This window comes from Larus michahellis, chromosome 21 (genome assembly GCF_964199755.1).
Source record: "Larus michahellis chromosome 21, bLarMic1.1, whole genome shotgun sequence".
NCBI classification, from domain to species: domain Eukaryota; kingdom Metazoa; phylum Chordata; class Aves; order Charadriiformes; family Laridae; genus Larus; species Larus michahellis.
In genome coordinates, this window is record NC_133916.1 from 3,188,246 (window position 1) to 3,209,384 (window position 21,139).

Here is a 21,139-nt window from a genome sequence, read left to right on the forward strand (position 1 = left end):
GGAATTGGGGGTGACCCGGTACCGCAGTGGGGTGGGGAGCACCAGCGCATCCCCCTGTGCCCCGCGCTCACCGTCGTAGGTGACGTAGGGGATCTGGAAGCCCCGGGCGCTGTTGGCTTCGCTGGTTTTGAAGTTGATCCAGAGTTTCCGAGAGCGGGCGGTGAAAGCGATGGGCCTCTCGTAGGTCTGGCACGTCTCGTAGGTGGTGATGGAGGACGGGGAGGCTGCGGGGGGAATGGCGAGGGGCCGCGTGATGCTGGATGCCCAGCGGCGCAGCTACCCCCAGCTTTACTGTGCTTATATGCACAGGGGGAAGGGGGGCACCAGCAATGGGGATTGTCCGTGTTCGGTGAGGCTGAGCCCCCCCCCAGCCCTCAGGTTACACACCGGGGATGTCGTTCCTTCCTTGCTCTTGGAGAGCTCCAAAAAGGGCTTTTTACTCCAAGAAAAGAAGTGCTGACACATGGGTGCACAACCCAGCCCACGCACAACGCCCTGATCCAGCAAGACACCGGCGTGGCAGGGCGATGCCGATCCCCCCGCTCACCCAATTCCCCCAAATTCCCTTCCTCCCTTTGCAGAAGGCAGCTCGGCCAAACCCCAGCCTTTTCCTCCCCCGGCTCCTCCCCTCAGCACCGCAGCGCGCTCGGTTACCTACAGTTTTTCCGCATGACCAAGACGTCGCCGCACTCATCCTCGGAGGGGAGGAAGATCTCCGGCACCACGATGAGGATCTTGCGCTTGGGCGGCGGGTTGATGTTCCAGGTGCACTCGACGTTGGCGGGGTAATTCCCCGGGTAGTTGGGGGACTCGATGTAGCCCGTGTACTCGCCCAGCTCCCCCCCACACTGGCGGTCTGCAAGGCAAGGAGAGCTGGTTCAACTGGGAACCAGTGCCATGGGCACTGGGACGGGGCGGGGAGTTTACTGGGCGCGGAGGGTGTGCTCTATTAGCACCGCTTCGTGCATCCCCCCCATGCCCGCCTGCATCCATAAAGCACGGAAATGACCCAAAACTCTATTTTAAGGGCTTTTTAAATACTTTTGAGGAAGGAGCCCAGTTCGCGCCACGCCTGACCCCCCCCACCCCCTCTCCATCGCACCCCAGCTCGCCTACTTTTGCACTGGGACACGGAGGTGGAGCCATCGAAGTCGGTGGTGGTGTTGCCGGGACAGGCGATGCAGTAATTCTGCCGAAAATCGGGCTGGTAGGTGCCCACGGTGCAGCGGATGCAGCGGTGGACGCTCGTGTTGTAGTAATGCCCGGGGGAGCACTGGACTGGGGGGGGTGGGGGGTGTCAGAGAGCAAAAGGGGGCCGTGTCAGCCACCGGCACGGCCCCCCCGCTGGGTGTCCCCCTCCCCGGGCACCAGTTCCCACCTACCTTTGGTGTCGCAGTCCTGGAAGGAGAGGGCTCCCTCGTGGCGGGTGGTCAGCCCCCCGCCGCAGGGGAAGCAGAGCGCCCGCCCCACCTCAGGCTGGTAGGTCCCGCGGGGACACGGCTGGCAGGGCTTGAAGCCATCGGACGAGTGCTGCCCGGGGGGACACTGACCTGCGGGCACAGGCATCGCTCAGTCCCGGCACCCGGTGTGCCCCGGGCTGTCCCACCCCATGCTCAGCTCCTCTCCCCCCCAGCCTTGGCAGCGCCAATAAATCCGTAACAAGCGCTGCCCTTCCTGGGGTCCCCTCTAAATGCCCCAAAATCGCTACTTTTGCTGGTCCTGGGGATGCTCATGGCTTTCCCCTCTTCCGGACGGGGGCTGACGGCTGATGGTGGAGGTTGCAGCCCTGGGTATGGCGCATGGACATAGAATCACAGAATGGTTCAGGCTGGAAGGGACCTTAAAGATCATCTAGTTCCAACCCTCTGCCATGGGAACATGCCCCCGGTGTCCCTCCTGGCCCCCCGCCGCCCCTCCGTGCCCCCCTTACCCGTGCAGCCGGTGATGTTGGTGGCTCCCACCGGTCCGAAAGCGTCACCGCGGGGACACAGGTCACAGGAGAGCTGCCCTTCCTTCTCCTGGTAGGTGCCGGGCGGGCAGGGGACGCACTGTTCCGTTTGGCCGTGGTAATACGTTCCCTGCGAGCAGCTAACTGAGAGCCAGGGGGGATGTCAGTGATGCAGCGGGGGATGCTGTCACCGCCGGGGGGGACACGGCCGGTCCCCCACCCCGGGCACCCCGCGATGCTCCTTACCACACTTGCCGCCCAGGCGCTGCTGGCCTGGCCCACAGCTCTCCTGCCGCTCCGGGGCCACGCTCAGCTTCCTCGCCACCTCGTACTCCATCCCCGCAAAGCGGAGCAGGAACCGCTCCTGGTTGATGGATTTCTTCAGGGCTTTGATGGCCGACTTCAGCTTTTTCTCCACCCTCTGCCGCAGGCAGTGCAGGTTGCAGCTGGCTGGGGGGACAGGGGGGAATGGCGGGGTTCAGGGATGCAGTAAGAAGGGAGGGATGGAGAGGGAAACCCAGCAGGATTAAAACCACCTCCAAAATGCTCAGCTGCCCAGCACATCCCAGTATGGTGTGGGAGGGGGACTGGTTCAGCTCGCCTTGCTGCATGGGGATGATGGGGATGGCATTGTCCCCCTGGTCCCACCACCGTCCCCCTGGTCCAACTACTGTCTCCTGGTACAACCATCATCCCCCTGGTAGCACCACCATCCCACTGGTCCCACCACCATCCCACCACCGTCCCCCTGGTTCCACCACCCCTGCCTGCACCCAAGACGTGTCAAGCCAGCGCCGTGCCCACCTGTGATCTCCTCCGGCTTGATCTCCGCCTCAAACTCCAGCGTGATGCGCGTCACCTCCTTGTTGGAGGAGTTGCGAGCCCGGCGGCCCTTCCCCTTCTTGGACGAGTCACACTTGAGGTTGACAAAGGCAACCTGGCAGTCGGAGCAAGGTGCCGAACCGCCTGCACGCGGGGGGACAAGTCAGGACCCCGTCCCTCCTGGGGGACACAGGCATCCCCTGGCACCCCCCCGCCACGATGCCTCACCTTGCGCTCCAGCCTTCCCGCCCTCGTCCTGCTTGCCCTTGGCCCGCGGGTGCAGGTGGCACTTGGCATCCTTGATCTTGAAGGAAGCCTTTTGCTTGATTGGCGCAGTGACAGTCTCTAAAAGAAAAGGTGGGTGCTCAACAACCCCGGCGCAGGGGCAGCCCGGCTGGCGGTGGCCGTGAGCACCCAGGAGCCCCCTTACCGAGACACTGCTGGCTGCTGTTGGCGGGTCTCTGCTGGCCACCCTGCCGCAGGACGGGGGTCCCACAGCTCACCGTGTAGCTGCTGTCGGACTCTGCGGGATGGAGGAATAGGAGTCGGGGGATGCCGGAGCAGCCGCCTGGTCCCCGTGATGCTCTGCCGGGGTGATGCAGGGAGGCACGGCCGCGCCGTTGCGGGGATGATGCTCAGCACCCCACCGTGGGGGTTCTGCACCAGGGACCCGTCCCACGGATCTACACCCCCCCAGCAACCACCTCCCTCCCTCACCTCGGCCGCTACTTGGGTGCTCTGCACCCTGGCCGCGCAGACGCTCCTCTTTCCCCCCGCAAAGTTTGGGCCATGCAGGGAAATGGGGACCCCCCACCCATGCCGGCGGTGGCATCGGTGTCAGTACCTGGCAGAAAGCGGGCCTTGGAGGCGCAGGTGAGGGCACAGCTGTCCTTCTTGCCCGTCTTGTTGCAGGTGAGGGTGGCCCGCGGTGGCACCGAACCTGGCAGGCATTTCACCAGCTCTGAGGGACATGCGCCGGCTGGTGACGACAAGCGGGGACGCCCGTGGCTGGCGCAGCCCAGGGACACGCGAGGGACCCCTGCACCCTCCCAGGTCATGAGGGGATTCAGCAGAGAGGAGAGGGTGCCAGAGTGCGGCATGGGGACCCCAGACCAGCATCCCACCCCCTCCACCTCCTCCTTGGAGATGTCAGATGGGATTGATGGGATTTCAATTTTCGGGCGGGGGGGGGGGGGGGGAGGGGGGCGGGGACAGTGGGGTACCAGGGCACGGCCAGGACCATGAAAACAGCTCCTTTAGGGGCAATTTACTGGTGCAAAAGCCCACAGCCAGCCCTGAGCACGGTGGAAAAGGTGGAAATGAGACGACCCAGGGCAGAGGGAGCAGGGCAACACCTTACGGCACTTCCCATCCAGACCCACGTGGGATGGACACGAGGCCCCAGCCCAAAGCACCCCCCGCCCAGAGCATCCCTCCACTGGGATGCCCCAAAACCACCAAGCTCCCCCCGACCCCGACCTTAATCCCAACAGCCCCCAGTGACGGGGGGGCCGTGGGGCATCGGGAGCATCCCTGGCCGTGGTGCGTCCTGCCCCGACGTACCTATACAGTCCTTTTTGTTCCAGTGCAGCTTGCAGCCGGCGGGACAGGTACACTGGTAGCTGCCGGGCGTGTTGATGCAGCCGAATTTGCAGCCCCCCCGGTTGATGCTGCATTCGTCGACATCTGCGGGGAAGAAGGGAGAGGGGGTGGGCGAGGGGCAGTGGGACACCCCCCACCGCCCTCCCCGGCTCTGACACTGCATGGTCTCAGGGCTGTGATTCCAGATGGATAAATTGCAGGAGCCGTGCCCGGCTGGGGATGGGGGACGCGCACCCAGCCGTGCCTCCACCCTGCAGCCCCTCGGGGATGCGGGGACCCCCGACTGCTGGTGTCCCCAAGGGCCGGGCAGTGACGGGTGCAGGCCACCCAGGCTGAGCCCGGCCCCGGCCCCGCGGCGGGCTGGGGAGCGGCGGGGGGCAGCAGACGGAGCCAACATGGAAGCACTTAGCCGAATTCAAAAGGCAGCTGCTCGGCAGTCCCAGCCCCTCTCCCCATGGCGGGGACCCTCCGCCCCAGCCCAAAACGGGGGGTCGATCCTCCAGGTCTGGCACAGAGCAAATGTGGGGAGCAGCCAGGGATGGAGCTGCCCCCCAAACATCCCTCTCTGCCCGGCTCCCGCTTCTCAGGAGCATCGGTGGGAGCCAGCGACCCCTCCACCGCAGGGTCTCACCCAGAGCATCCCGGGGGATGCACTGGCTCATGCTGACTGCATATTTTGGGAGCAGGAGGAGGGTCGCCCACCCTCGCCGGCCAGGCAGCACTGGAGCACCCGGCCTCGTGCCACCGTCTCCCCGAGCCGACGGCACCGCTGCCGCGACACGCTCTGGCAACCCCCCAAAGCCTGTTTCAGCTGCCTCTCCGCTTCCTGGGGCGCCACACACCCCTGCCCTGGGGAGCTATCTGCCTTATGAAACTTAAATCAAACTCTTTTGATGTTCCCCTTCCCACCCCGTCCCAGCTCCCTGCCAAAAACGCCGGGGATTTCTCCCTCTCTCCCGCTGCAGACAAGTCACAAATCGTTCCTGTCGCTCCGTTTGAAGTTGCAGACACCAGCGTCTGGCTGCGAGCCCCCTCCCTGCCTGGCCCCAGCTCGGGGTACGTGGGGAACTGACCCTCCCCACAGGTCTTCGGCATGAGCGGTATCCCCAGGGGTCCCACAGCAACCGCGCCGTGGGGCTACCCCATCCCTGGGTGCCCCGTGTGCCTCCCCGGGACCCCAAACCAGCGGGGTGATGGGTTCCTCCTGCCGGCATCCAACTGGCCTTACCTCCGCAGTGGGTGAGCCCGTAGAGCGTGTAGCCCTTGTTGCAGAGGCACTGGAAGCTGCCGGGGGTGTTGATGCAGAGGTGGTCACAGGTCCGGTCGAAGGAGCACTCGTCGATGTCTGGAGGAAAGGCACGGAGGAAGGTGAGGGCTGGCGCCGGCGGAGGGGCAGCCCCGGGCACAAGGGGTGTCCCCTTCCTGCTCCGCCTGCTCCAGCAAGCTGGAGGCGGCACGGGGATGCTCCAGGGACCCTGCACCAGGATGTTCAGGGGACCCTGCACTGGGATGCTCTGGGACCCAGCACCAGATTGCTTTGGAGATCTAACACTGGGATGCTCCAGGGATGCAATACCAGGATGTTCAGGGGACCTTGCACTAGGATGCTCTGGGGACCCTGCACTGGGATGCTCCGGGACCCTGTGCTCCCATCCTGCCTGCCTCCAGGCTGCCCCCTCTCCCACTCCAGCTGCTGCTAATGGAAGCAGGAGCCGACTGCACCAGCATCTCCCCCTGCCCTGAGTTCCTGCAGCCCCTCTGCACCCCAAATGGGACAAACAGGGCCAGCACCATGCCCTTGGCACGGGGTGGCTGCGAGAGCCCCTGGCTGTTGCCCAGCCAGGGCACTGGGATGCTGCGCGGGCAGGTCCTGCCCCGGGGACGGTGCCAGCGATAGCTGCTCAGCCCCGCGGGGCACCTCACCGGGGCAGGGGGGCCCTGGCTGGGCGGGTGAACCCATCCCGGCGGGTTTGAGCATCACTTCATTGGCTTCATTAAGTTAATTGCCGCGCTCGCGTCAAACACCTGAGAGCGCAGAACCTGGACGGAGATGAAAGCGGTGGCAGCCCCGGAGCGCAGCAGCCCCCTCCTTCCCCGGCCGCACGCTCTCGGGAGGCAACGCTTGGGCTCACACACACCCGCCGTGCCACGGGCTGGAGGGGCAGAGCCCTGTCCTCCCCCCGGCATAGCCCTGCCAGGTCGTTGAAACCTGGTGGGGTGCACAGGAGGATGTTGGGACAGGGAGAAAAAGGTGGGAAAAGCAGCGTGGAGCAGCCAGCTCCTTCCGGAGCGAGCGGGATGCATCTTCCCCCTCCCTCCTGCCCTCCAACAGACAGATGAGGGAAGGAGGAATCCCTTTGCAAAAGCCACTGAAATTCTTGCTCTGCCTTGATGGCTTGTAAAAACAGCGTGTCCCCCAGCGGGGCACGATCCAGCCCCTGCCACGGGGAAGGGGAGAGGCAAGGCAGGACACGTCTCGCTGCTCTTCCCATCTCCCAGCACAGGAGAATCACGGCCTCTCCAGAGGGAAGGAGGCACCAGCGTGCTTTAGCGGGGAGCTATGGGTCGTGCTGCTGCGGGATCGCCAGCAAAAACTTTGTGCAATAAAGCGGAGCAGCCTGGGAGAAGCCCCGAGGTGACAGGGTGGGTGCTGAGCTCAGGGTGCCCTCCCAGGACACGTGGGGATGCTGCTGGGGTCCTCCAGCGTGGATGCTCCGGAGCAGAGCTAAGGTGCTGGGCTCGGGGCATGCTCGCTGCCAGGGCTGCTGGCCGGGATGCTCCCCGCGCCCGGGCAGAGCTGTGTCCCAGCCCACGGAGCTGCAGGGAACGTCATGACCGTCATCCCAGCGCTGAGTGAGGCCGGAGGATTTCACCTGGCATCTGCCTAATTGCTGGCTTTGACTCCGCCGCGAGAAGAGCCCAGAAATCCCCAACTTGGGAGCAGGGCTGGGACGGCAGCCCAGCAAGATCAAAGGGCCAAGTCCCAGACCAGAACCCAAATCCAACGCTAATCCCCCGAAGGATGTATGTGGTCCAGAGGAAAGCAAAGAGGAACGAGGAACGGGGCCAGCACTCCTCCAGCAGCTGCCGTGGGAGGGCTGAGAAATGCCGGGGGGCAGGGAGGGGTGCCGGGGTCCCTGCTGCCCCCCTTACCTTGGCAGTTCCTCTCGTTGATGAGCAGCTTGTAGCCCTTCTTGCAGCTGCACTCGAAGCTGCCCACCGTGTTCCTGCAGATGTGGTCGCAGCCGCCGTTGTTGAGCCGGCACTCGTCGATGTCTGGTGGGGACAGGGGACATGTGTCACGCTGGGATGCTCGGTCGGCAGAGCGGGGTCCTCCCCTCCGGACCCCATCCCCAGCCGGAGCCGGCAAACGGAGGAAACCCTTTGGGCTCTGATGGTCACCGGGGGAATGTGGCTCCTGGTTTTATCTGGGGAGCTGATGCATGACACTGGGGACACTGGGGGATGCCAGGGCTGCCAGGCTCAGCTCCCCTTGGAAGTTGTGCAAAGTGTTTACTTTCGGCAAGTCTCATCACCCCCCGGAGCAGAGACAGGGTCTCTGAAAGAGCCTGGGGGAAAGCACCAGTCCGGAGTCGGCAGAGTCACGGGTCTGGGCTAGGGGGTACTTTTGGGGACCCTGAGCAGCGGGAAGAAAGACCAAGCCGGGAAGGGAAAACCCCTCCTTCCAAAACAGCCGCACGACAAAATAAATGCTTTTTAACCCTCATCTCTCCGCTTGCCATCTGCTTCCTGCCATAAACAGAACTAAAAAAGATGATGCACAATAACTGCAAAGAGCCCCAACAACCTGGAAAGAGGCAGGGACTTGGGGTTGTGGTTGTTTGGTGCAGGGTTTCCCCCCCCCCCGCCCTTTTCCCACTAATCACAAAATTTACTGCTAGGAAACGACCTGTAAAATGGAAGGAGACCGGGAAGAGGCAGTCGCCCTCCCCGTCCCTCCATCCCCCAGCCGCCGGGGCGGCAGCTCTGCCTCTCTGGGGCTGGGGTTTTCTTTTTACGACTGCGAGGGAGCGAGCTGTAAACCAGCCCGCAGCCATCATAAAACCCCCAGACACAGGGGACGTGGCTCCGGGTTATTGCACGTTCCTGGGAACTGCAGAATTGGAGAAGGTGGGGGGCGGGGGGGGAGGGTCGGGGAAGGGGGATGCTCTGATAAAATAAAAGGGGGCAGGGGGTTTCTGGAAGCAGTCAGCAGGTAGACAGGCGGCGGGACGGGCTTTCATTTCAACCGGGGTCAAGTTCCCGGAGCTGCTGAAAGACACAACGCAGGCACCGGCCAGCCCTGGGGTCGCGGGGTCCCATTGCCCGGGGTGGGGGGATATGAGGGGCACTGGGGTAACCAGTCTGGACCGTCCCCCCTTGCAGGGGCAGGTGGAGGGGGGTGTTGGTAGGAGGGTGTAGCATCCCGTGGTGTCCTCCCCCAAGCGGGACACAGTGCTCGGACCCATCCAGAGGGTGAACAACAAAGGGACTCGTGCATCCCAAATTCCCAGACAGGGTGGAAATTTCCTGCACACCCAGCCCCTGCCCATGGGGAAACTGAGGCAGGGGGGCGGAGCGAGGTGGGATGGGACCCTCCAGCCCCACAACCGCCATGCCATCGCCTCCCACTTGACCTGACCTCCCTTTCCTCCTTCCCATAGGCTTCCCGGGGGAGCAGGGGCGACCAGGGCACCTTCAGCAAGGGGGCTGAGCTCCCGTACGCAGGGGGGATCCCCGTCCCTACCCCACGGATGCAAACACCAAGCACGCAAACGCTGCGGGTGGCATCGAGCTGAGCTAAACCCGAGCTTTTTCTAAGGTCATCAAGGACACAAGGGGGGGTCTGGGGACACCCACGGGTGAGCTGGGAACACCCCAGCCCTGCTCGCACCCACCTACCTTTGCACGTCTTCCTGTCGGGCTGCAGCATGAAGCCCATGGGGCAGCTGCAGTGCACACCCGTGGCCGCGTCGTGACACTTGCTGTCGCAGCCCCCGTTGTTCACAGCACATGTCTCTGCACGGAGAAGGGAGAGAGAGGGGCCGGGCTGAGGGACAGGGGTCTAAAAGGCTTTGGGGGGGGGTGTCACCCCACCCAGATGTCCCCATGCCACCAAGAAGTCCCTGCATCACCCAGACATCTCCCCTGGGAGAGGCAGCGGGCGCAAATCTCCCTGCAGAGCCCGGCGTTACGGCTTTTCATGTCGCCGTAACGAGGTCACGGAGCCCCCTAATTAACAACGAGGGCCAAGAGGCTCTGTGGATCCAACACCGGATTGCTCTGGGGACCCAACACCAAGGTGCTCTGAGGACCCTGCATACGAGGGCCGGGCGGGGGGAATTAAGGTGATCCCGCAGCATCTTCCGCCTCCGCAGACGACCCGACGCTCATTGCCTTCCCCATCGCCCCCGCCACGCGCCCGGGCGCTGCTCCCCGGGGATTTCGGAGGTGAAATAAGGGCACGTGTGATTCACCCGAGGTTTTGCAGCCAGTGCTACGGCAGGAAAAAGCACCCAGGTTTCCCATTTCACCATCCAAACCCCTGTGCAACCCTCCCACCAACCTGCTCTTACAGACCAGGTATCTACATTTAAGGCAGAGAGGGGAGTGGGGACAGCCCTGTCCCCTCGTTAGAGGCTTCATTAATCGCAGGCAGCATTAATTAAGTGGAGCGGCAGCTGGCCGTCCCGGGGAGGACGGGGTCGGGGACACGGGCAGGGACACGCAGGCAGAGCCGCTGCCTGTTGCGAAACAGCCGGGACTCGGGGTGCTGGGAAAAGCGGAGGTGGTTCGACGGAGGCTCTTCATTCCCGAAACGCGTCGGATTTTCAGCTGACGGAGGGGAAAAGCGACTCCGTGGGATTAATTCCGCCACGCTCAGCCACCACACCGGCACCGGCGCTGCCTGTCCCCCAAAAACGGGGTCTGCTGGAGTCTGGCTTTGGCAGCTCCAACAAAGAGGAATCAATTTTCCAAGTGACAAAGTGTCGCAGCCCCTGGTGTCCAAAATGCAGCCAGGGCTGGGTATCACCGGGGGTGCCCAGGCTGCGGCTCCCCAGGGATGCAGGTGCACATCCCTGGTGGGATGGGGAAAGGGTCCCGGCCCCCCTCCTGCCACAAAGCCACCGCGCCACCGGTGACCCCGTGTCACCAGTCCCTAGCCATCACCCGCCGCTCGGGCACGCCGTCCGGTCCAGTGTCGCGAGCTAATTTGGGAGACGCTTCATATAATTAGAACACACACACAGAGGCAGGCAGCACCAGTGGAAAAAAAAAAATCCAATTTAAAAAAAAAAAAAAAGCTAATTATTTCAGTATTATCAAAGTCAGCTGTTGCTGGTAGGACTAGAAGGGACACTAATTTAAATGAAGCATTTTCAGCTTGACAGCTTCCCTGTGAGATCAATCCTCAATTTCGGTCCCAACCACCAGAACAATGGTTTGAAGTGCATTAAGTTGTTCACAAAGGATAATAAAATACTCCTTTCAGAGGGCTGGTCGCTTGGATAAATGAGGCATTTGGGCTTCAAGGAACCCAAGATGAAAATGCCTTGAAGAAATTCCTTGGAAAGAGCAAATCCCAGGTTCTCCCGCTCTTTGCGAGCGCCGCATGGGATGGGAATGACTGAACCATCCAACCATTCGCCGCAGGGTGAGGGAGCTGGGATCGCTCTGTGCTCGTCTTGCCGCTGCTATTTTTATGATGTCCCATAATAAGGGAACAAAAGGGACCATTTTATGAAATTAATAGCCAGCACAATTACAAAACTTAACGGCGAGGGAGGGATTTCTGCAGATATTATTCCTCCAGCCAGGTCCTTGCGCCGGCCGTGCCGGGACCGTCCCCCCTCCTGCGGCGCTGGGACGAAGAGCGCGGTGCGGGCGACACCGCGCCGAAGGGAAGGGAAACTTTTCTGGAAGCCCGATGAATTATGGAACGCCGGCCTTTGTTCCAGCAGCTGCTGCAGAAGCAGCCCAGGGAGGATTGATTTAACAGGGTCGCCGCCGGGATGAGACGGCGGGATCGAGGAGCCGGAGGAGCGGCTGCACTGGGGAGGACGGGGGTCTTTGGGGAGCGCGGTGCCCTGGGCACCCATCTCCCCCGGCACCCTTCCCTGTGCTCACAGCATCCTGCAGCACCCACCTCCCCTTTGCACCCACAGGGATTTTGGCTGAGATGGAAAGCAAAGCAAACCCTACCCGCCATCCCATGAGGATGGGGCATCCATGGGGTGGGAGCTGAGCGAGCACTGCTGGAAACCCCATTGTGAAGGGGGGGGAACCATGTCCTATAGCCTTTGCAAAAGGCTGGGAAGGGGCTGGGGGGGTACCTGTGAGGCAGCGGAGGTGGGACGGCGCGGGGCCAGGCGCCGGAGCAGGGCTGTGGGAGAGCGGCATTGTTCGGCGCTGCCGGCAGCCCCGGGGCTGCTCCCAGCCTGGCATGACTCACCCAACCACACAGGGCTTTGGCGAGGGCCCCCATCGCTCGGGGAGGGAGAAGACAAAGCAGCTTACACACACACACACACACACACACACACACACACACACACACACTCACTCACTCACTCACTCTTTCCCACCCTCCTCCATCCCAGCTCCGGTCTCGCTTCTAGACCGCCGTGCTGTGGAAATCCTCATCCTGCTCGGTGCCCTGCACCGTGCTGGCCGTCACTGGGGACCGTCGGAGCCCCTGCCCGTGTCCCCGCAGCGTCCTGCCCCCACACGCTCCGGCTTCGCCTCCACCTGCCGGGAAGCGGCAATCGCAACGGGATTGCCATCCCACAAATCAAAGGAGATAATTGCGCAGTAATCAGAGGGATTACAGCCAGGTTGGCTGGAGCTGGGTAATGGCATGGAGCTGGGGGTCCCCCCTTCTCCCACCCCCGGGGAAAGGCTCTGCAGAGCCCCCCGAAAGCTCCCTGCCACCAGCGAGCACCCGTCGGTGCTCCCTGCCACCGGTGAGCCGCGCACTCACAGCTTCTGGATTTTGCATGCACCCAGCACACCCACAACCGAGATTCCCCACCGCAGACAAGTGGCTGCACCTTCAGACCCCCTCCGTGTCCTTCTTGGCGGAGCAGAGGCATCACCTTACCTTTGAGAAGGGTTTAGAGACCCGGCGGGGGGGTTGCAAAGAAATCCTTGGGGAAGCAGCCGCGGTGCCCAGCCCAACAAAAGGTCATGCACAGCTCCGCGATTTGCTGCAGCTCTGCAATGTGCCGCCTCCAAGCACAATTGGAAGCTTTACCAAACCCTGGGGACACCCTGAATGTCCCCGCATCTGCAGAGGGGACCGTCTGCGAGGGGGTGGGCTCCGCGAAGGGGTAACTTTGGGAGTGCACAGCACAGAGACGGGCACGAGCATCCCCCTCCCCATCACGCAGCCGCCGGCAGAACACTGCTAGCTCCTTGTGGGTGGCCGCCGAGGAGGGGGGATAACCATTGCCACAGCCACTGGAAAGCGGATTATCACCCCCTGCACCGGGCTGGATCGACCAAAGCACCGCGAGAGCCCCCGCCTCATGCAAGCGCAGCCAGGGGAGGGTCTTTCTCTGTCCCCCCCAAGCAAAATCCGCCCGCAGCCCGAGGCCAGGCTTGCCGCGCGGGGTTTAAAAGCAGCAGCGGGGGACAGGGTTAGTGAGGCATGCGGTTAGCGCGACAGCTCGGCCCCCCGAACCCCGTTAGGATCTCGAGATGAGAGACCGTCTACAGTTAGACCCCCTCCGCAGAGATAGAGAGAACAAAAATATTTACCATTAGAAAACGTCTCAAGGATAACGTGTTGCTGGAAGTGTCTCTCCCCTGTTTAACATTATAAAAAAGTGATTTAGAAACAGTGTCCAGCAAGGAGCTCGGTTGGTGTCACACGTCAATGGGTTCGACTCCGCTGCCTTTCCAGCCTGGTGGACATCGTCCCTTTGGGATTCTTCTCCCCTCCACCTCCCAAAAGAACCAAACCCAGAGGTTTGGGTCCGGTGCTATCGACTCCTCCATCACCCTGTCTGCAGCATCCCGTGTCCCGCAACCTCTCCGACTCCCCACCGGTTTCACAATCCGCATCGTGCATCCGGAGCCCCAAGCGAGAGGGAGGAAGCGCGTTACGAAGAGCGTTAGTGCAGCCCGTTAGTCTGGGGAATCGGGTCCTCGCTGGCACAAAACCAGCACATGCCGGGGTGGGTTGCAATCCCTGAGGGGAGCCGTAGGCACTGCATGGCCGTGGGCTTCGGGAAGGCGACTGTGTCCCACTGGTGGCACTTGCACCGCTTGGATTTATCAGCCGAGCCAGCAGTGAGCCCAAATTCTGGGTGCGCTGGGGATGCTCAGCCTCACCCTGCATCGGTGCAGGGAGACACGGTGCAGCCCCAGGGTGAGCACCCGAGGGAGCCTGGGGGGGACAAATGGTCAAGAAGGGGCCGAGAGCAGCCTGGGCAAAGGCACGGTCCCCCACATCAGTGTGAAACCACCCAGGGATCACTTTGTGGGATTGCCTCAAAAAATTAGCTTGAGCTTTGCCCTGTAAAGGAAATTCTGCCTGGCGCCACCCGTCCATGGCTGGTGAGATGTCCCCCACCTCATCCCGGTCATTTTCGGGAGGGGACATGGCACCTCAGCACTTCTTTTTGTGGGGACAGAGCCCCGTGGCAGTGCTGGACCGAAGCTGGAGAACCCCAGGGTGAGCGCGGGGCTGCGGTGGCATGTGGAGCCTGTCACCCATGGGACCGAGCGGCGACGAGCGCATCCCGCTTAACGAGAAACGACACCGGGTCCGTGCCAGGGGGAGGGCGGTGGAAGGGGAAGAGAGGGGACAGGCAGCCCCCGGCTGTCCCGGGGGGCTCAGGCTGAGGGCAGGGATCCAGCAGCCGGGGCACGGGGTGCCGAGGCTCCGCAGGGATCACGTCCTCCTCGGGGAGGTCCATGTGGGTGGGGGAGCACGCATGGCATGTCCACGGCCACCCGCCTCGCGTCCCTGTGCCCTGCTTTTCCCCTTCCCAGAGCCCTCCTACGCCGCGGTCCCTTGGCTCTGGTGTCCCCGACATTCACCCTGCAGCGGGGTCCGGCGCAGCCCCCGCTCCCGGCACCGTCGGCTTCACAAAGCTGGGGAGCGTCGGCGCTGCCGCCGCAAACCGCCTGGGCGCGGGTCAGGAAATCGGCCATAAAACTCGAGCTGGGTTTAGTTTCCTTCTCCATCTAATCATATTTCCTCCCCATCCACCGCCTCCCGCTCCGCCGCTACTCTCCGCGAGCCGGGGGACAGCCACGACCCTCCTGCCCCCCAGATACCGGCAATGGTGCCCTGGCTGGCAAATATCACCGGAAAGCCAAAATCCGCATCAACTATGACAGCCCGGTTTGCATCTCCCCGCGGGCGCTGCACCCTGGACTGCTGGAAGGTGATTTTATGTGCGATTTTTTTTTTTAAAAAAAAAAAAAAAAAGGCTGCTTTTCGAGCATAAATATAAATATATAAGGTCATCGTCCTCCCCTCCCGGCTCCCCCTCCCCCTCGAGCCTGCAGACATGTTGGGAGCCATTAGGGCTGGCCCTGCTTTGCTCAGAGGCATGTTATTCATTATCTGCATTTTTAAAAGCAGCAATAAAAAGCGGAAAAATGAAAAACACCGGCCGTGGCCTAATGAAACTGTCACTCAAAGGGGCTGATCGTGCTTCCTGCCGCGTGGTGTGATCTGAAGGGAACCTGGACCAGGGGCCTGTCCCGGCAGCCCATCAAACGCACCGCGTACAATTTCAAAGCCCATGGCCCGGGGAGCGAGTTTGCGTTTCCCCTCGCTGGAAACTTTATTCCCCTTGAAATGATGAAATATTTCAGAGGAAATGGGGAAGGGGCGGCAGAGGGAGCACCGGGCGGCAGGGGGGGAGGGCTGTTTGCTGAGCCCCGGCTGTAAAACAAGAAAGGGTGGTTATAAATATCCGAGCAGGTACCTCGGCTGTAAATCTGCCGGCTGGGCATCCCCACGGGGCGGCCGCCGGATCCCAGCGGCCGGAGCACAATCCCGCAGTGTTCCCGTGACGGGGCTGGGGGGCCGGGAATCCCCCCGGGGACGCGGGAGCTGAGCGGAGAAGGGGTTGCAGACCCAAAAGGGATGCGAAAGGGGCGTCGGTGGGTTTTGGGGCTGGTGCTTGGGTTCCCCCAGGGAGGGGAGAGCCCTTGGAAGAGCATCCCAGGGATGGGGAGGGACTCTGGATCAGGGAGGGGAGCCATGGGACAAGGGGGAACGGTTTTAAGCTGAAAGAGGGGAGATTTAGATGAGATCTGAGGAAGAAATTCTTTGCTGTGAGGGTGGTGAGCCCCTGGCCCAGGTTGCCCAGAGAAGCTGTGGCTGCCCCATCCCTGGAGGGGTTCAAGGCCAGGTTGGACGGGGCTTGGAGCAACCTGGGCTGGTGGGAGGTGTCCCTGCCCAGGGCAGGGGGTGGGAATGGATGATCTTTAAGGTCCCTTCCAACCCAAACCATTCCATAATTCTATGATTCTATGTATCGGCTCTGGTGGGAGATGCCTCCCCAGCAGACACGGTGCATGACGCAGAGACAAAGGGGGAGATTTTGGCCAAGTCCATGAGGAGGAGCGATTTGGGAACCCTCCAAATCCCACCCTCCCACCTGTGGTACCCGGGGTCTGAGCGCTGAGACCCTCCGGCAAACGCACCGCTCCGGAGCATCCCCCAACCATAGACTCATAGAATGTGTTGGGTTGGAAGGGACCTTTAAAGGCCATCTAGTCCAACCCCCCGGCAGTGAGCAGGGACATCTTCAAGTAGATCCGATGCCCCAAATCACGAGATGCTTTGGAGGGCGGGTGTCCCACCCCCTGCACCCAGCAGCTCAGGAGCATCATTTCGGTGCCAAACCTCCCCGAGTCCTCACACCGACACGCACACACCACGCACGGGGACCTCCAGCCGGGAGCAACGCACCCGCCGGCGCATCCCGGGGTCCCAAAATCCCCGTGGGAAGAGCGCTCCCCACCCCAGGCACGGCAATAACCCCACGGGAGGGTCCTCAATGGTTGGAATGGGATGCAGCGGGAGCAAACACGAGGACGGCGGGGACAAGGGGCTGCGAGCGCCTGCCAGCAGCCAGGAGGGACTGGGATGAGTCCTGGAAGCGGGCTGGGGGACAGCGGTGACGGGCAGGAGGGCTCTGCTGGGGGCTCAGCCCCGAGCATCCCTCCCCACCAGGGGGGTCGGGGGGCTCATCTGCCGTTCGCCCCAAGGACGGAGCCGCCTTTGGAAAGCGCAGAGGGTTTTCTGTTCCGGCACAGCGGGGCCACGGGGAGCCAAAATCTCTCTCTTGCTTTCAATTCCTTTTTCTTTTTTATTTTTGCAATAAGAACCGAAATGTCTAGAGCAATTTGCGGACTTAATCACTCGCTGAATGTAACATTTTTTTAAATCAAATCAGCTGTTAAACAGCGCAAGCATATGAAACCAGTAAAACTTCTATCTCTGTTTGATGTTTTACAATTTGAAAACACACAGAGGAAAAGGACAATTCGGGGGGGGCCGGTTGAGTTGTCAGGTTGTTGGGGTTTCGGGGTTTTTTTTTCTTGCAAGACAATTGTTCCTGAGCCGAGGCCCCACGGTGCCAACTCAGAACAGATCACCACAGCCAAATCCGTGCCCTCCGTCCCTCCCCGAACGCTGCCGGTGACGGGGACAGTAACCATTTCTAGCACGGGGACATCCTCCCCCCTCTCCCTCCAGCAGGACGCAGGCAGGCAGGGACCCCTGCCCGCACCCCGACAACCGACCTGTCCCCAAACATCCCCTCGAGCACCCCCGCGGCCACTTTTGCTCCCTGTGGTGGAGCAGCGACGCATCCCTGCGCCCCGCGGGTACCCGCAGCATCCCTCACACATGCACCGAGTTTCTCCGATCTCAGCAAAAGAAAACGCCGCATCCCCAAAGCTTGAAAAAAAAAAAAAAACAACTCCAAACCCTTCATCAGGCCAAGAGCAAATTGCCCAGGGAGGAAGACGAGCCATCCCGCACCCCGACCCACGTCCCCACGGCCCGGTGATGGCTCGCACCTACCGATGCACGTCACCCCATCAGAGTGCAGCAAGAACTTGACGTGGCAGCCGCACTTGGGCCCCTGGTCGGTGTCGTCGCAGGTGTGCTGGCAGCCCCCGTTCCCGTAGTTGCAGGTCACTGCGGGAGGCAAAGCACCGGCCGTCACCCACGGCCCCAGCCCTTCTCTTCCCCACCCGGCATCCCCCAGCAGTAGCATAAAGCCGGCTTGGAAAAGCCTCCTCCATACCCTCGGAGAGATCCCTCCCTCCTGGATAATTGCTAAAGCCCTTCGACTTTCCCTGCGGGATCTTGGCAGATGCAAACTGTTATGTGGTTTCTCACGTCTTCCCTTTGCATATCAGCTAAATGCCACCGGTGGAGCCCAAGCAAAGGGGACCCATGGGCTGGTTGCCCCTGACCCTGGATCTGGTGTTACAGGGGATGGGTGGGACTTTCCCGAGTTCTGGAATGACTCAGGTGCTCCTGGGAATCCCTGCCAGCCCTCCCCGGGGGGCAAGGCGTACTGTTCATTTAGCTTGGAGGGAAAGTAGGCTCATAGGATTAAAACTCCATTCCATCAGCGATTTTGCTCATTTGCTGCAGACAGCAAATGAGAAACAAAATAAAAATAATTGCATAAACACATGCATATCTATATAATAACCCTGGCAATGCCAGCGAGATGCTGGCAGGAGATCAGACAGGCTGAGAGCACCACAACCCCCGGGGAGAGGATTCCTGCGCTCCTCCCGTGCCGATCGCACTCTCCCTGCTCATCTCCCCTTGGGAAAGCGAAGCTGATGGGACCAGGACAGGGGATGCTGAGCCTCCGGGACCCCCTTTAACTACCACTTCAGCCCACTCAGTGTAAGGGCACGATGTCTCATGGCAGAGGAGGATGCCAGGAGCATCATCTCTAAGGGCCGCAGAGGCAGAGACGGAGGAAAATGAAGCCAGAGGGTTTCAGGCTCCATAAACCGATTGCTACTGGGGGTGTCAGTGCACTGCAGGAGATGCCTGTACCATGGGGACAAGGTTAGGGGTCCCCGAGGCCGTATCCCCATCTCTGGAGCACTCTCCTTACGTTTGCAGTCGCGCTGGTTCTTGGTGAGCTCGAAGCCGGGGCGGCACTCGCAGGCGATGCCCCCCTTGGGGGTCTCCCGGCAGATGTGGGCGCAGCCGTGGTTCTTGTTCATGCAGTTCATTCCTTCTAAAAGAGAGAAGGAAGCAAAGAAAAGCTCCAAAAGCTTGCTGGCAGCGGTCCGCGGCGGCAGAAGGATGTCTGGGGTGGGATGGGGATGGGGAGAGGGGGGCAACGAAGGGGAAAACCTTACAAGCAAGGACCTTAAATGGGACAGGAGAACCCCGTGCAGTGCCTTGAAGGGCAGGACCTCCTGGCACAGAGCGGCTTGGGAAGATGGACCTTGGAAAGAAGCCACTGCTGCCCACCATCCCTGCCCGGCACCGACGGGTGGGAGCGACGCAGCTCCTTTTCGGAAGACAGGGAGGATGGGGTGAACGTGGTTGTCATTACAGACCCTGGGCAGGCAGCTGTGGCATTGTTCAGCCGAGCAAGGAAGGGTTTTGGGGGGGCAGAGCCAGCTACTGGGGGGTCCAGCCCTGGAGCTGCTCCACCAGGATGAGCCCCGGGGCTGTGCCCGTAAGGCACGGGATGCACTGACAGCTCGGGGAGGATTCACACGCTGCAGCCGCTGAGGAGCGAGGGTTTGGGGAGCTGCTGGTTCCCATTATTGGAGCTGCTGTTTCACCCTCGCTGGCCCATCCACAGCCCCGTCCCACCCCAGTTTCTCTGGGGGCACAGGGGACACCCAGTTGCAGAAAGCCCGGTTCTGCGGATGCCAAACGGGGCATTGACAGGAGTTTATGAGACATTTAACAAAACCCACAGCAAGCTGGGGACGGCCCTCCAGGAGAGGCAACCGCCTGCCCAGGGCCTTTTTCTGGCAGAGGGAGGGGGTCGGCTCCTTTCCAGGCTCCCGGTGTCAAGCCCACCGCAGGGTGAGCGATGCCGGCATCAGGATGGGGGACGGGGCAGAGCTGCAAGCCCATGGGCTGCCAAGAGCCTGGGGCAGGAGGGTGAGGAGGGAAGGTCCTTATGGGGACACGGCACCTTGAAGGAGGATGCTGAGATGCACTAAGCAGGCACGGGAAGGGTTAAAAACCACAGGTTGGAGCCTGTGGGTGTCCCAGGCTGCTCCCCATCACCTGCCCAGCAGATCTCGCCTGGCTCCACTCCAGGACAGGGCGATCGTCTGTAACTGCGGTGGCAGGCGAGCCCTCTGTAATTAGAGCCTCCTGCCTCCAACCGCACCAGCCCTCCCTTCCCTGCCCTCTGTGCCGGGGCTGGGAACCCCCAACCTGCGGGGAGCCCCACTCCAGCCCCCCCTGGCACCCTCCAGCCTGCCCCAGGACCAGGATGCTGCTGTGAACCCCCCACGTTCCACTCAGCCCTGCCCTGAGACCCCCTGGGGCACGCGATGCCCCAGGGATGCTGGGGACAGCCAAGCGCTCCCAGCCTCCCCTCCCAACAGTGGCTTTTCTCTCCCCTTCTTTTTTACTGCTGCTCTTTCCCACCTGGCAGCATCTCTGCTGCATCCCGGGTACCACGGCGGACACTGAGACCTCTGAGGCTGACCCTGCCCTGCTGCTCCCCAGGGATGCACCTTCCAGAGAAGCCACATCCCGACAGCCGGCGATCCGCAGAGATCCCCCGGCACATCCCAGCGGAGATGCAAGCTCTGGCATCCGTGCGCCCTGGCTCCCCTCCAGGCCAGGACGGCCGCACTCTGTTTTCCTAAGACTCCCCAGGCGATTCCACCCGGGCACAGCATCCTCCTCGGCTGCACAGCAATCCTTCAGTGCCTACAGCCACCACCTGGGAAGGGATGCACCCCCTTTAATCCTTCCTCTCCCTGCATCATCATCATCTGCTCTTGCACCGGCACCACGTAAGGACCCTGCTCGTTCCTTCTGGTGGCTCCGCTGTCATCAGCAGGCTGAGTGCGACAGGGTTTAAAGGCACCGATACCCCAACGAGACCCAGCCCTTGGCCTCTCCTTACTGGGAGGGACTGGCCAGTGCGAGGGAGAGGGTCCTGGTGCTGCAGGAGGGGGGTCCTGGGATCCATCTCCTGGGTCTCTCGACCCAGCAGGGTTTCATCTCCCCTGCGTCAGGAGGGAGAGAAGAAAGCAAGAGGGAGACTGAGACACAGAGAAAGAGGGGAAGGAAAGGGGAAAGCCTCCTGCCAGGGTAGGAGAAGAGAGAGCAGGAGCTGGCAGGGACCCCAGAAGGAAGGAAGCGGCCGTAGCGTTGAGGTTTAGCTCTCTAACACCGGATGCCTCTGCCTTGGCAGTGCCCGAGGAGCCAGGAGTCAAGTCAGAACAGGCGTTAACATCAGACCCCAAACTGTCCTCAGCTCTCCGCTTTTTCCAGGCTCGCAGCCTGGGGTCCCCCCAGCAGCCGCCCCTGCCCCCGAGCTCGGGGACCACGTGGCAGTCACGAGACCAGTCTCAGGGTGCAGAAGCAACGCAGACATCCCTGGGCTGACAACGCTCTGCAGCCGTTCAGCTCAAAAAATCAGCTCAAAACCCAGCACCTGCATCCCTGTCCCCAGCAGGGGCCACCCACGGCGTCACCAGCGGGGGGGGACGGGAACACGGGAGATGCCACCATGGCCACTGAGCCGTCCTGGGCTGGGTGGGATTCCCCAG

The 21,139-nt window shown here is 62.0% G+C and overlaps 1 protein-coding gene across 1 annotated transcript in view; it reads right to left on the minus strand.

The window, feature by feature from the left end:
* Positions 1-21,139, minus strand: part of SCUBE3 (signal peptide, CUB domain and EGF like domain containing 3) — a 38,349-nt gene that overhangs the window by 2,681 nt on the left and 14,529 nt on the right. The window contains exons 5-21 of the mRNA XM_074564482.1: positions 18,493-18,618; positions 17,430-17,546; positions 13,133-13,180; positions 9,275-9,391; positions 7,526-7,648; positions 5,601-5,717; positions 4,334-4,456; positions 3,615-3,749; positions 3,201-3,293; positions 2,999-3,115; positions 2,753-2,914; positions 2,195-2,398; positions 1,931-2,092; positions 1,383-1,550; positions 1,117-1,278; positions 659-856; positions 72-224 (exon numbers count right to left, since the gene is read on the minus strand). Coding sequence (XP_074420583.1) covers positions 72-224; positions 659-856; positions 1,117-1,278; positions 1,383-1,550; positions 1,931-2,092; positions 2,195-2,398; positions 2,753-2,914; positions 2,999-3,115; positions 3,201-3,293; positions 3,615-3,749; positions 4,334-4,456; positions 5,601-5,717; positions 7,526-7,648; positions 9,275-9,391; positions 13,133-13,180; positions 17,430-17,546; positions 18,493-18,618 — 2,325 coding nt within the window. The remainder of the gene's footprint in view (positions 1-71; positions 225-658; positions 857-1,116; positions 1,279-1,382; positions 1,551-1,930; positions 2,093-2,194; positions 2,399-2,752; positions 2,915-2,998; positions 3,116-3,200; positions 3,294-3,614; positions 3,750-4,333; positions 4,457-5,600; positions 5,718-7,525; positions 7,649-9,274; positions 9,392-13,132; positions 13,181-17,429; positions 17,547-18,492; positions 18,619-21,139) is intronic.